We start from the raw sequence: 14321 nt of genomic DNA on the forward strand, positions 1-14321 counted from the left end.
TAAATATTTCAAACTATAGGTATACAGAATTCATATTATTAAATATAAACACATTAATTTTAAATAATTTATATATATATATATATATATATCTACTTCTTATTTTTCCTTTGCATCCATGATATACATATACAAATATCTATTTCTCGATTCATTATCCTTTATTACCTGTAATATAATATAGTATATTCTAATTATAATATTTGTGGTTTTTATTACAGTATTTTTATTTATACATTGAATCGAAAGATGAGAAGATTCTCGATAATAGAGTTTGAGGACGGGATTCAACTTGCTCCTACGTTATGGATTTTTGACGATAATAAAAGATGTTTTTGGCCAAATTTTGGCACAAAACAAGAAAAAATTAATCAGGCCATTTTTAATGAAACACATCCGGACACTTGCAAGTGGTCATCATATAATATATTACGAATTTTCGGTACAGCAGGTACTATATATTATATTTCTTTCAATTTACAGCTTAAATTGTTGGTAAATGTCCTTATGTTTTTTGTATAATGATAATTATGTTGTTTTTATAATTATCTTTATATTTACCCTTTCCCCATGACATCAGTGAAAAAATGTCACTAAAATTAATGTTTCGAAAAAAGAGTTTGTACAGAAAATGTGTTTGTCTTTTAAACTTTATATTAAGTATTCGTATTGTAAAATAAAGGATGCAATAAATACTGCCTGAACCAACCATCCGTCCGAACTTAACAGGCATCTCGCGTTGAATATGTAAGATTTTTTAATTTCAAATATTACAATATATACTTTCTTATTATTGACAGATAACAAGGTATAAAAATGGTTATGAGTTATTAGAAATATCACAAAAATTTTTTCCACTAGAGGAATTTATTTTTTTTTCTAATCTATTTTTCACAACACCTTTATGTTCAATATTAATAATATACAGCATACAGACTTATTTCATTAGATACTATATTATTTCAGATACATATGCATCCGGTAGGCAAAAACTAAAACTCGCTGAACAGTTTTCGGATATTGATATTTCTGAGAAAGATGATAATGAAAAAAAATTGCGTAGACGTGAGAGGGCAAAGAGAAAATACTACACTTCTGATTCTGAAAATGAATCATGTACAAGCCAAGAAATAACCTGTAAAGAAATTCCGCTTTTACCCACAATACAAGTTGAAAAGGAACAGCGACAGACTACACGGAATGTAGTACCGGAAAAGAAAGCAAAGAAACTGATATTTGACAATAAACTTGAAAGCAATAAACTTGGAAGCAATAATACTCCTATAGTAGATTCATCGCTTTATGATTTTAATAAATACAATACAAAGAAGAATACTCCTGCCAGTAGCATACAATCTGATATTTGTATGGAACAACAATCTCCATCATGTAGTAACACATGTAAATCTTTAATCAACTAAGCATAGTTAAAAAGCAATATAGCCTACTTTTCTATGTGTGTGCATATAAAGAACTTAAAATTTATTTTTCCTTGTGCAGATCTTCGTACAGAAATCTCCACATCAATTCTTCGCAAATTGAATATTATTCTACATAAAATAAATATGGTGGACAAAAGGTTGGAGGTTCATGAAGAGCAATGCCGTTTTCCTTTTGACAGACGTGAGGAAGATAGCATCCTCGACGATGAAGAAATAGAATTACCTTTACGCGACGAATTTGCACTGAATATTTTAGAAGAAAAATTGGAGAAAAAGGAATTTTTTGAAAGCATGGTATGTTATTATTTTCTAAATTCATTTAATTTAAAAATTCTGAAATATTATTAATCTTGATGCGAAGAACACTTTGAACATTTCTTAAATTATTTATTTTATATCATAGATACATACATTAAAAGGCTTAGGAGGTGTCGATGTGCATTCTTGCACCATTAATGTATTAAAAAAGTTGATAACTAATCCTTTGGCTCAAATGTACAGCTTAGTCGGAGCGAGAAAGAAAAAGGCTTTTCAGGATTTGATTTTGTACAAAATCATACTTAGTAAGTGTTGTACTGTTTTAGATTTTGAAGACTTAACTTTTTCTTGATTATGTTAACTTATAAAGTGATAGTAATTTGCTAATAATTTATTAAATTTACAATAGAAACTGTTCGCGTTCATTACAAGGATGTTACTGAGACAGAGATTGCTAGAATCATCGCAAAATGGCTCGTACAGGCCAAAGCTCGTCAAGAGAGAAAGTATGTATACAATTTTTTGTACACATATAAACAAAATGTATATATTACAATATAAATGTATATAGTATAAATGTAAATATATAATGTATATTTATATGTATAGTTATGAAGTTCCTTGCTATATGTTTTAGGAAATAGCATATCGAAGAAAACACGACTTTGTCATCATCATATAATCCCTGCGGCGCAGTGAGAAAAGCGAGCAATTCGTAAAGCAGCGTATATAGAATAAAAGATGGTAAATGAAGCGAAAAAATGCAGGTTCGAAGGCCACAGAATCTGACTGCCTATACTATACGTTTCTTTGTATCCAACCATCCGACAGACTCGACCTTTGACCTTGTTGGGAAAAGTTTAGTTCTGCGACAAATCTAACGATGGTTTCTCCAAAAGATAAATCGTTTCGAATAAGTGGTTAAGAGATCGCACACTTCCGATGCAAAACGAGATGTGGCTCTTGGTATTTTCTCACTTGGACTATCGCATGGAAAAATGATGTATTGACGTTTATTATTTTTGAACTGACATTTTTCGGATTTAGTGTCAACGCAATAAAAAGATTCCAGGTCTAAATTGTCAGCTATTGTTATATTCCATTTAACGCTGGCTACTTTGTGGTTTTAATTATTATTAGTTTTATTATTATTTCATGGGTAGAAAGACTACAGTATTATTTTATTTTATTTTAAAAGATTTCAAGTCTAAATTGTCAGCTACTGTTATAATCCGTTTAACGCTGGCTACTTCGTTGATTTGAGTTATTGTTTATTAGTTTTATTATTATTTTATGTAGAAAGACTACAGTATTATTTTATTTTATTTTAAAAGATTCCAAATATAAATTGTTAGCTATTGTTATATTCTATTTAACGCTGGCTACTTCGTTGATTTTAGTTATTATTTTTTTTATTATTATTTAATGTAGACTATATAAAGTATTATTTTATTTTATTTCATGAATTCTCATATAAAACTTTTCTCAGGGATGATTTAAACATACAATGCATAGGAAGTGTAGCATCGGAATAAATTATCGATCGTATCATTTCGACGTAACGATACATTTGCTCAAATGCAAATATATTAGAATCGAATTAGAATTATCAGGCTTTCGAATATTTGACCTAACTCTATCTGTTTATTTATAGCGATACGTAATCATCATATATGTAGTTTCGGGAAATCATCATATATATGAAAGTTTATGTAATAGTTAATAAATAAAGTGTGAAAAATTATCGTATTTAAAAAAAAATATCTTTATGCAAATTTAATATTTTATGAAATGTATACTTTTTTTATATTACAAATTCCACGTATATAAATAAAATGGCCGCGTTTAGCAGAACGTTTATTTTACAAGTGTTAAATTTCTGAACTAAAATTGGATAATTTTTTTAGATCTACAGAAATCTAATCTCAACAAAGAAAATTTTTAACAATTGTAAAAAAATGTTCTGCTGAATACAGCCAATGTTTGCTGAACGTAGCCAATCAATATTTAACAATGTTTTTTGAATATTGCATTGCAACGTCTACACGACATTGCAATTCAGCGGACATTAGACATTTCTGTAATATATTTTCAACATTGCATCTACATTTTACAACGTTGATGCAATATTGCAATATTACAGAGTAACGTTTCTGAGATGTTATTTTAACGTTTGTGTGCTGTATGGGGATATTACTGCCCGTACTGAAAATCTATAGTTTACGTTACGTATATTATATATTTTCAGTACTGGCAGTAATATCGGAACATGGGGAAAGTTTCACCTATCCTCACGCCTAATATCTCCAGAAGATTCATCAGACTTGTATCTTGTATGTCCATCATTAAATGATATTGTGGCAATGTTAGCAGCAGTTTTTATTGTAAAAGAGCCGTTAAACGATGTCTTCGGCGCAAACATCCAAATGATAATAGCATTGAAACTCTCGTTATTATTTTGATTAAAAATACTGCTTGTATTCAGACAATATCCTTTTTGCTTTTGCTTGCTGTCACGAGCATCAAGAGTCTTCGCACAATTTTGATGCTGAAGAATTTTTTCGGTAGAAATTTTATGAAAGAAAAATTAGTAAACAAACTCTAATAACGTTAAAATATAAAAATAAAAATCGGCTATAGAGAGCGGATACGGGTCAAAGCGCGAACAATAAACATTTGTCTTAAACACAAGAAAGATTTTATTAATTCAAAAACCAAACGTTTCGACCCCTCTTCGGGTCATTCTCAGTGACTACATGAAACAGATACATACAATAATTAGCAAGTGCCAATCGTGTGACCGAAATACGCGGTATCCCACGAAACACCAAACACCATTCTCTCTGCGAGGCGCCTCTGATCGATTACAGCCGTATAGAGAATGGATGTATGTCGTATGTGCACCACAAATCACTATAAAAACAAGTGTTAAAAAACTAAAACTGAGATAGACAAAAGAGTGAACTTAATTCTCAAGAGATACTCATCGAGAGAGCGCAAAGGCATACGAGGGAGCACGCGACCGATCCGCACTTGTTAAAATATCCATCGCGAGTAATTCAAAATATAACTTTGACATTATATAACAAGTTAGATGTTTGTCATTAAATAAACATTAGGGGGGGGGGAACCTTGTGACCGAACATTATTATATTTTTGATAAACTTTTGATAATAGGGACATAAATATGGTCTAGACATTCCGTTTCACTATTGTATATATATATATAAATTAATACTGTTTTTTTGTCGTTTAATATAAAACATTTCTGACAATAGTCTTTTCTATAAATTGAGTTCCTCATCCAATATCTCAACAATATCCCGGTTGAGATATTGTTGAGATATTGGATGAAAACAAAATCTTGATTAAGCAATCTGTGATCAGTAATCACTCATTGCTGTATCGTATGTGTATTTGTGTTTATGATTTCGGTGCTCACTTAATTTGGTTTTTAAAAATCTTTTAAAATCTTTAGTTTGTTCAACAGAGGATGCGTCACAATCGGTACACGATATTTTGTACACGACATTTTTATGGAAGTATCTATGTAACGTGTCTTTGTATACTTTGATGAACCGATTTAATTTATTAAATCCCGTATACCTATGTCAATTTTGTATTTGTTCCCTTAAGTAAACGACCAAATCGTTCTGAGAGTGTTGACACATCTATATGGAATGTTGAAAAAAGAAGCTTATGAAAAAACGTTGCCCAAATAGCCTTTTTCATATCTTGTATAGAGTAACTATTGCGACGTATTGCAAGGCCATAATATGTAGTCAATTCTTCAATTAGTTTACCAGTTGATTTACCTTTTCCGCCGAGGCCCTTTTTTCTTTCTTTGCAGCTACGCAATCTAGAACCCATGTGTTTTTGTATGTGATTTACACATTCTTTTTTTGTTAACATTATGCGAAATAAACTGTACAATTTTGTTATGAGTTGTTGAATCACCATCGCCTATGTAATTTACATATTTCGCTTTGTGTAAGTTTTCAGCTCTCTTAAACATTTCGACGATGGCAAATTTGCTTTATTATAATCGCAAATAATTCGCAAAATAATTAAAAAATCGGGCGCAACAAGCCTATGCATGCAGAAAACTTTTCTGCTTCAGCTAATGATATTCTCAATAATTCCATTGTAAATATAAATCGACGAATTTCATATGCATTTTTGATTGCTGGGCACGAGGAAATTTTTTTTAGCTCGCACGAGTTGCATTTTAGCACAATTTTAAATCCAACTTCTCGTCGATTAGTTTCATAAAATTTCACCTTATACTTGACGAATTGACTTATTGCTACGAAAACTGTTTAGAAATTAAAAATTCTATAGCTAATTGTTTGGTCTAATTTTATATAATTGCCGATGCTGTTCTGCTTTTATGAAAAGAAATGCTAATATTTAGATTTAGATTTTCTTTCTCTATTTGATACCGATTAACCAGATTTGGCCTGCATTGTTTCCTATCAATCGCCTTTCCGACTACATGTCTTCTATTTCTTTGATTCATAATAATACAACACAAAAAAACAGAAATAAAAAAACTCGAATAATTAACATGAGGCGAAACGTAAATATATTTCGCGCGTCTCTTTGTATACGATCTCAATATTATACGATATCAATAATACAAACAGGTTTACCAATCGAAATATATATTAAAAATGAATTAAAAGAAAGTGTCAGAAAGGTTACATTAAGTTTTCGTTGCTATGGATAATTCCACTGTTTAGCGCAGTCAACTTCACGTCAAGTGCTATAGACACAACTTTATGGGAAAGGATAAGCTTAGCCAATTTTACAGATTTTTTTCTGAAACTTTTGAAAGAATATTTTTGAAATGTGTATCTTTCGAAATAATAAGTAATAACTAAAAATTCGAATTTTTGAAAATTTTGCATTGATATATCCCCTTAAAGTTACAAATCTATATAAATTATTGATGATTAATAATTCAATAAATAATAAAAGGAAATTATCGGATAGTTTAGTAAAAGATGACAGAAGAGAAAAAAGATATAAGTACTAATAAAGTAAGAGTAAGGAGAGTTATCTCGATAGTGTAGAAAGAAAAAAGTTGATCACGGAAAATGTTCCCTATATAGCCAGGTTACCAAATAGAATAACTTGGACCATTTCGTTGCCATTTTAAATATTCATATATGCATATTAGTTATGTTAAGTAATTAGAATTAGTAAGTGTGTAATGTTTGATTGATATATTGCAATTTTAATAATATATTTTGAAAAGAGTATACATTTAATTACAATTTTATTTGTAATCGCAATAATATTTGGTTTTGAAGAAAATTATAGAATTTGCTTTAATATAAACTTTAACTAAATTTTTAGCTTTTATAACCTAACTTTATATGTTAATGTTAATCCTTTTGTGCTTTCTAAAATATTCAGTTTTGAGATAAAGAGCACAGATCATAAAAAAAACTTTACTTTTCGAAGAATTAATTAATGAAAAAAATTTCACTTTTTGTTACAAAAGTTTTATACTTTATTTGTTATACTTGGATAAGTCTTAATTTATGATAAAACTTGGCTTGAAGATTAAAGAACGATGTGATCATATAAATAGTCCAAAACTGACTGACTTTTAAAAAAGATGTTTAAAGATGATAATGTCGAATCCGTTAGAATAGACGATCAACGATAAACGCTTCGATTAGCTGAGCCGAGCGCTGGTCGAAGGTGCGAGGTACACGTGATGAGACGAGCGAATATGTTAATAAAAGCATAAAAAAACACTCAACACTAGCGATCGATGTACCGCGATGTTGCACTGAGTTGATGAGAACTTTATTTATAGATTGTTTTATAGATCGAAACAAATAAAGCACATCAAAATGACAGCGATTTCACTCAGCAATTATGCAAATAATTAAAATATATTGATCACCGCCATTTTAGGGACGTAATTAAGGGAATCCCTCAACTGTTTGTATTATCGACAAAATTACTATTTTCGTATTTCTAGTCGCATTAATTTGACAGAATTAAAAATGCTCCTCCATGATTGCAATATATACATTAATGATCTCAGGAAACTCCGGTTTCATATGGAAAATGAGAAATAATTACAAAATTACAGTTTTCCTTATCTATTTTTATCTTAATATGGCGTCTCAAATTGCAGATGAGCTGTCAACTCATCATAATATTATATAAAAGCTGCTTCATATAAAAAGTGTACACTTTGTATGAACGTAGAAACAAGTTTCCTGAGATTGAAGTACACGAGAAAACACTGTTATTTTCTAAATCTAGATTAGAAATCTAATATAACAATATAGTTTGTATTACGATTCATGCGTATGTGAGCGTGTGTTGTAGGTATAGTAGAGCAAAAAACAGCAGTACATATTTACGTTCAAATCTATAATAGTATTGGATGTAACAAAAAGTGACTTAATGTGTGCAATATATACATACATTTCTAATACATATTTGATCTGCGATGATTGATAATATGAAATTTAAAATGTCAGTAATTACTCTAAGAGTCAGTCGTAATTATCGATATTTTTAATTTTAAAATGAGGACGCTACTATTTCGGGGGAGTTCGCCGTTCGCTGAGGGATCCCCTTAACGTCGCTGAAAACTAATTAAATTTGTAGAACGCGAAATAATGATATAAATGATAAGACAACCAGCGAAATGAATGAATGAATGAATGAATGAATGACAATGATAATTTTATATATGTTTTTGTGAATTGCATCGAATGAAATCGTTCGTTGAGTATTAGCGCAAAAAATCTGATGTAAGTGGACAGAGTGGGTTATTGCCATTTATTTCTGATCTGCTGGCGTTATAAGTAATTCGATGGACCAGCGATTCCAGAAGCAATCGAACATGTAACGGAGAAGTTGCCAGCGTGACAATGATGAAACGTCGGTTAGCGAAAGTTCTGGAATAACAATCAAAGACTTGTTGACGAAGAAATGAGCGGGTGTAAGTGCGTTGACATCGGCAGAATCGTCGGAAAGAGCGCAGAGCGGACACCAATTTAAGATCGCTTTCACTTGTGTGAGGAGTGTGCTGAACTTCTCATAAGTAATCACGATGTCGTCAAAAATGCATCAAAGATGAAATTTCGTTGATTTCACCGCTATTCATTTACCTTTGAAGTGTGAGGTGAAGGAAGGATTAAATTTCTTTTAGAAGTTTATTTGCACATAATGCGATTACACACTATCACTCATATCGATCGATGCCTAGAGTCATTAGCAGGATTAACCAATCAGAAAGTCGTATGTTTAATTGACCAATAAACAATGTGTCCAATTGAATGCTACTTTCGGTCTTCAGAGTGTATCAGAATCTGTCAATACATCTTTTCGATGTCAATTGCGAAGACAAATGCGTTCGCCAACGTAAAAATGACGGTGTTCAAGTCTTGCTGTAGTTTGGGCCTAGCATAAAGATAGCCATTGGAAAGAATCTACTGGTTGCACGCGATGAGCCATTGAACACGCAGACTTGCAGCTAGTTGTGACGCTAGATTCTCGGAGGACTGTGACGTGATGTGGAAGAAAGACTGAGACTTCGCCATGTCTGTGAAAAGCAGCTACTGACATCATGTGATCCAAAGCGGCGTATTCTGTCATGAATTCAGTGTAAAGTCGATCGAAGGACTTATCGCGGTAAATTTGTTGGCGAACTCGCTCAAGTAGGCGACCAGCTGAAGAACGGGAGTCCTCCTGACGCTTGTGAGCTGACCAAAATAATAAACGAACGATGTATCGTCCGGTCTTGTCGCGAGAATGCATGGCTAGAAAATGATCTTGTTTTTCTGGATTGAGTAACTGACGAATCACTCAACTTCTTCCTAAAGCTAAAACCACTCAAGCTCTTCGTTGAGATTTACGTCTTTTGAAGCGGAAGATGAGCACAGTTTGCTGAAACTTTGAAGTGTTAGTGTGAATGGGTCCAGAAACTATCCAGAGTGACATTTGTTGTCGACATTAAGCGATGGACACCTTTGACGGTCTTCGCTTGATGGATTCGACTAACAGAAATCCGTAAACGTCCGCTTCTGTCGATTGAATTAGGAATCGTGAAATTCGGATCGGCTAACGGCAGGCAAGATAACTCCAGTATATAATTGCTATTGGATGGATGGAATACGGCCAGTGATCTTAGGAGGACGAATGCAGAAACAATAAATTCGATCGATACGTGGGCGTACTTGCAGAGAAACGACGCCTCGAGTAGAGCTGACGTTGTGAGCGCTGACGCTGATGATCGACATTGAAGATACGTTGAGGATGGAGCAATTGCAAATAACTTCTGACCTGAGTCTTTTAATGATATAATTGATGCACTATATCCGCGGCTCGTATATAGCTCGTTTATTTCAAATATATGTTTAATATAAAAAATCTCAAAAATTCTTAATGTTTAATTAAGATAAATGTAGTTAATATTATATATAATTTTTTTTTAAATTTAAATTTATATATTTATCTTTATTTATATACTTACTATTTTATTATAGGTTTAAAAAAAATAGATATTTTAATTCTTGAAATATTTATAACATTATATTTTTACTTGTTTCTTTCAATTTCATATTCATACGTTTTACTATAAACCATGCATTTCTAACTTTTTTTTTATCTGTCATTTACAATTTTAAGATGGTGACGAATTGGTCCAAATTATTTCATTTGACAAACTTAATCATATACTGACTATTTTTCGTGACATTTTCAATCTATGCAGATAAGTCTTCTTATTCTTACTTTACTTGTGTAAATACCGTTTTTACCGAGTCGACAGATAAATTCCAATCTGATATTGAATATCTCGCACGGTGACAATACGAAACTGATTTCAGAGTTATTAACGCTGAGAAATCAATTCTCAGGTTTTATGTAATGGTGTATATAAACACCATTGCATTGCTCATTTATCAAAAACATGGTCTTAAAATGATTTCTGGCTTCTCGTAGAAACAGTAATATAATAAGATTAAGATGGGCGCCTACTTTTGATGTAATGCACTGGTTTATGCAATAAATAAAGCGAATCTTAATCCGCGAATTGCATGTTGAATGTTTCAATTACAAAACTATAAAAGTCAAACTTATTAATTCGGCAATCATATAACATATGTCGACGCTCTGAGTCGAAAAGATTTATAGATATTTTAATGTTGAAAAGGGAGTTAGCATATAAACAACTTCAAGATTCTAAATGAAGAACAATAGCAGGAGAATTAGAGAATTTCAAGATGATGATAAATTTCAAATTAAAAGGTTTAATATATACAAAAGACTCAGATCGCCTACGATTTGTTATACCAGATTTTATGGCTAATAATATAACACGCATTTATGATAAAATGGCGCATTACGGTACAGAAAAACTTATCAGGATATATATATACGCCACGTACTGATTTCCGAGGAAACGAATACGAGATTGTATTGAAAATCGTATTACATGTCTAATGGCAGATGCCTCGACGCACTCCAAAGAAAGATAAATGCTGATTAACTAAAAAAAAAAACTTCACGATTCCGTAAAATATTACGTATAAACCACTTTGGTCCTTTAAAAGAAACGACAGATGGATAGCATATTGCTATATTTTTATTGTCCTGAATGCCTATACACGATTCACATGGTTATTTTCAATTAAGTCAACGGGAACGAAAGATTAATTATTTGCAAACTACTTTTGTATATTTTTGGTAGACCAAAAAATAGTAACTGATCGTAGTACTGCATTTGATTTTAACGAATTTGTTACTTTTCTAGATAAATTAAAAATTAAACAGTGAAAAGTGGCAGTGGTCTCTTCATGGGTAAACGGCCTCGGTAGAAAAAGTTAACCGTTCCCTTATAGTTTTTTTTATAAAAATGATTGATACGGCAAATAATTGGAAATCCTGGTTATATCAGAAACAAAATATCATAAATAATACGCGTTTACACGTTGACAAAAAATAGTTCGTCAAAACCCAGTAAACATTTTGACATCCATTGTATACATATATGTCATGGTCAAAGCCCGTTGCGCGGGCGTTCCTAGGATTAACTGGTCAATGTGCAGGAACAACCAAGCATTTTGGTAAAAGCCCGAAATAGTTTTGTGTTTCGGCTTTTGACTGGTATGTTTTCAATCTTAGGAATAACTAACATGGCTGGTTAAAGTTAGAAACTAAAAAAATCACTTCGGACTTTGACCAGTCAATCTTAAATGTGGCTTCATTTGGATTTTGACTGTTAAAACTCTTGTTCTTTCTCTTAAAGTTAAAAAATATATCTTTAGTAAAATATTATATAAACATAAAAATGACATAAAAATGACATAAAATTTATTTAAAACAAAATGTACTCTCTTTAAAAGTATATAACAAAAATATTTTAATATTTTTTAATATAATTAATATATAAAATAAAATAAAAATTATCTTACGTATTAGTGCAACTAAATGTTTTTAATCTAATTTGAAAATATTTTTTATACTAATTATTTAAAAATTTCCCTCGGGTGACCGCCGCGAGACAAGATAATTTTATTTTATTTTATACTAATTATTTTTAAAAAATTGAGATATTTTATAACATATACATTGCATATACATCAATGGATATGACATATTCTTATATACATATAGTGATACACAAACGACGTACATTGGATATCGTAGGTATATGCGAATGCAACGCGCTGTATGTGCACATAGTGCACATACAGCGCGTTGCATTCGCATATATCTATACAATATACATGTGTATATTTGTCGAACATTTTAAGTATATGTATGTATACATACAGAGAAGTACATAAATATCTGTTTTTATATGTGCAGTAGATATTTATTGGACATCTCATGTGCATTCCATATACTCTGTGGATATGACTTATTCTATTATGCGGTAATCTACAAAAATAACGTACATTGGATATCCTATTTATATACAAATTCAACGATTGTTTGTACATTGTTCCATTTGTATACATTTGTGAAAGGTATGACAGATAATTTACATATACACTGAATATTAATTTCATATCCAATGTATGTAACTTGCATATACATCTATGGATATAACATTCTATTTATATACAATGATTTACAAACGAGGCACATTGTATATACATATATGTATACGTACTGATGTGTATTATATTTGTACATTTTTATTATCAGAGTATCAGTATCAATTTATATTATTTTTATTATTATATTATATCCCATACAGCACAGAACATTGCGGCAATGTTACAATCTTGCAAATTGCAATGTAACGTAGAGACATTACAGAAACATACAATTGTAATATTTCATGAGAATGTTACAGCAACATTCCAGAACATTACAAAAGCAATATATGTATATACATATATATTCAATTTTTATTTATAGTCGCTAAATTTGTTTATTTATATCGTTATGACGATCTTAGATCCAACCATAGGTATATAGGAAATATATTTTTATATAAAATATATATATATATTATATATATTTATTATAAAATAATTTATTTATAAATATATAAAATATATTTATAAATTATATATAATAATATATATCTATATTTCTATGTGTATGGATCTAACGCATCATCATCGATGAATAAGACGGCAAGTTAATATATTAATTATTCTGCTGAACGCAAGTTATCGAAATCGTTCATGTGATCGGTAACGTACATACTCGCATGCGCATTGCGTACGTGTAGAAAGTTCGGGAGAAGACTACGCATGCGCATTGCGTATGGAAAATTTCGAGTTCCGATTCCGAGAGGACTGACAAGTAAACCTACGGAAGTGTCACTCTCCGATTTTTCTGAAATTTGGATATGTTATAATACATGAAAAACTAAGGGACACGTATTTTTTTTTAGCGGCGGAAAAACATATTTAGGGGGTGAAACGACCCCCCCAAAATAGGGGGTAAAATGGAAAAATTGCGGTATCTTTGAGATCAGTGAAGCGATTTTAATGATTTTTGATATAAAAGTATCTTTTGATAGAAGACGAAAATCGGCCTAGGTATGTTGGAGGGGGAGTGAAAATTAGGGGGCCAACTACCCCTAAAGTGACCAATTTTTTGCTGCAAAAAATCAGTTTTGATCTAATCGAAGTGAAATCTATTAAAACTTCAAAAGGAAAGCTAATTAAGGAACTTGAATTATATTTAAACATTACTTTTCATCATATTGATATCGAAAACGAACTAATTGAGGAACTAATTAAGGAAATTAAAGGAATATAACCTAAAACGCAAATTAATGCAAGCAATAATTGAATAAAAATATTTATTACTTATATTATTAAATACAGTGATATTTTGTATTGAAAACTAAAATTTTACTTATTAAAAAAGAATTGAAATACAAGATATCACTGAGCGTTTTCCAGCAAACCACACAGACGATACATTATTACTCAAAGCATTCTATCTTCTTTCAACATCAGTGATAGAATGATATTATACTGTGTCACACTGTGTCGACTTGTGTCACTTGCTGGAAAACTCTCACTATTCTATATATTTACAATGTGATAGTATTTTTTAATTTTTCAATTAATAATTTATTAATTGTTTTTTAGTTAATACTGCAAAAAAGGAAAT

At 30.8% G+C, this 14321-nt stretch overlaps 1 protein-coding gene across 1 annotated transcript; it reads left to right on the top strand.

Moving 5' to 3' along the window:
- Positions 1-249: 249 nt before the first annotated feature.
- LOC145937949 (uncharacterized) lies at positions 250-2817 on the top strand. The gene is made up of 6 exons (XM_083041295.1): positions 250-451; positions 967-1401; positions 1501-1736; positions 1846-2005; positions 2110-2206; positions 2338-2817. Exons 1-6 carry the CDS (start codon positions 250-252, stop codon positions 2342-2344), a joined length of 1137 nt encoding a protein of 378 aa, XP_082897421.1. The 3' UTR covers positions 2345-2817.
- Positions 2818-14321: the final 11504 nt, after the last annotated feature.

The sequence above is a fragment of the Prenolepis imparis genome, unplaced genomic scaffold (assembly GCF_030444845.1).
Source record: "Prenolepis imparis isolate NDT839.2.m4 unplaced genomic scaffold, iyPreImpa1.0 SCAF_1, whole genome shotgun sequence".
Taxonomy (NCBI): Eukaryota; Metazoa; Arthropoda; class Insecta; order Hymenoptera; family Formicidae; genus Prenolepis; species Prenolepis imparis.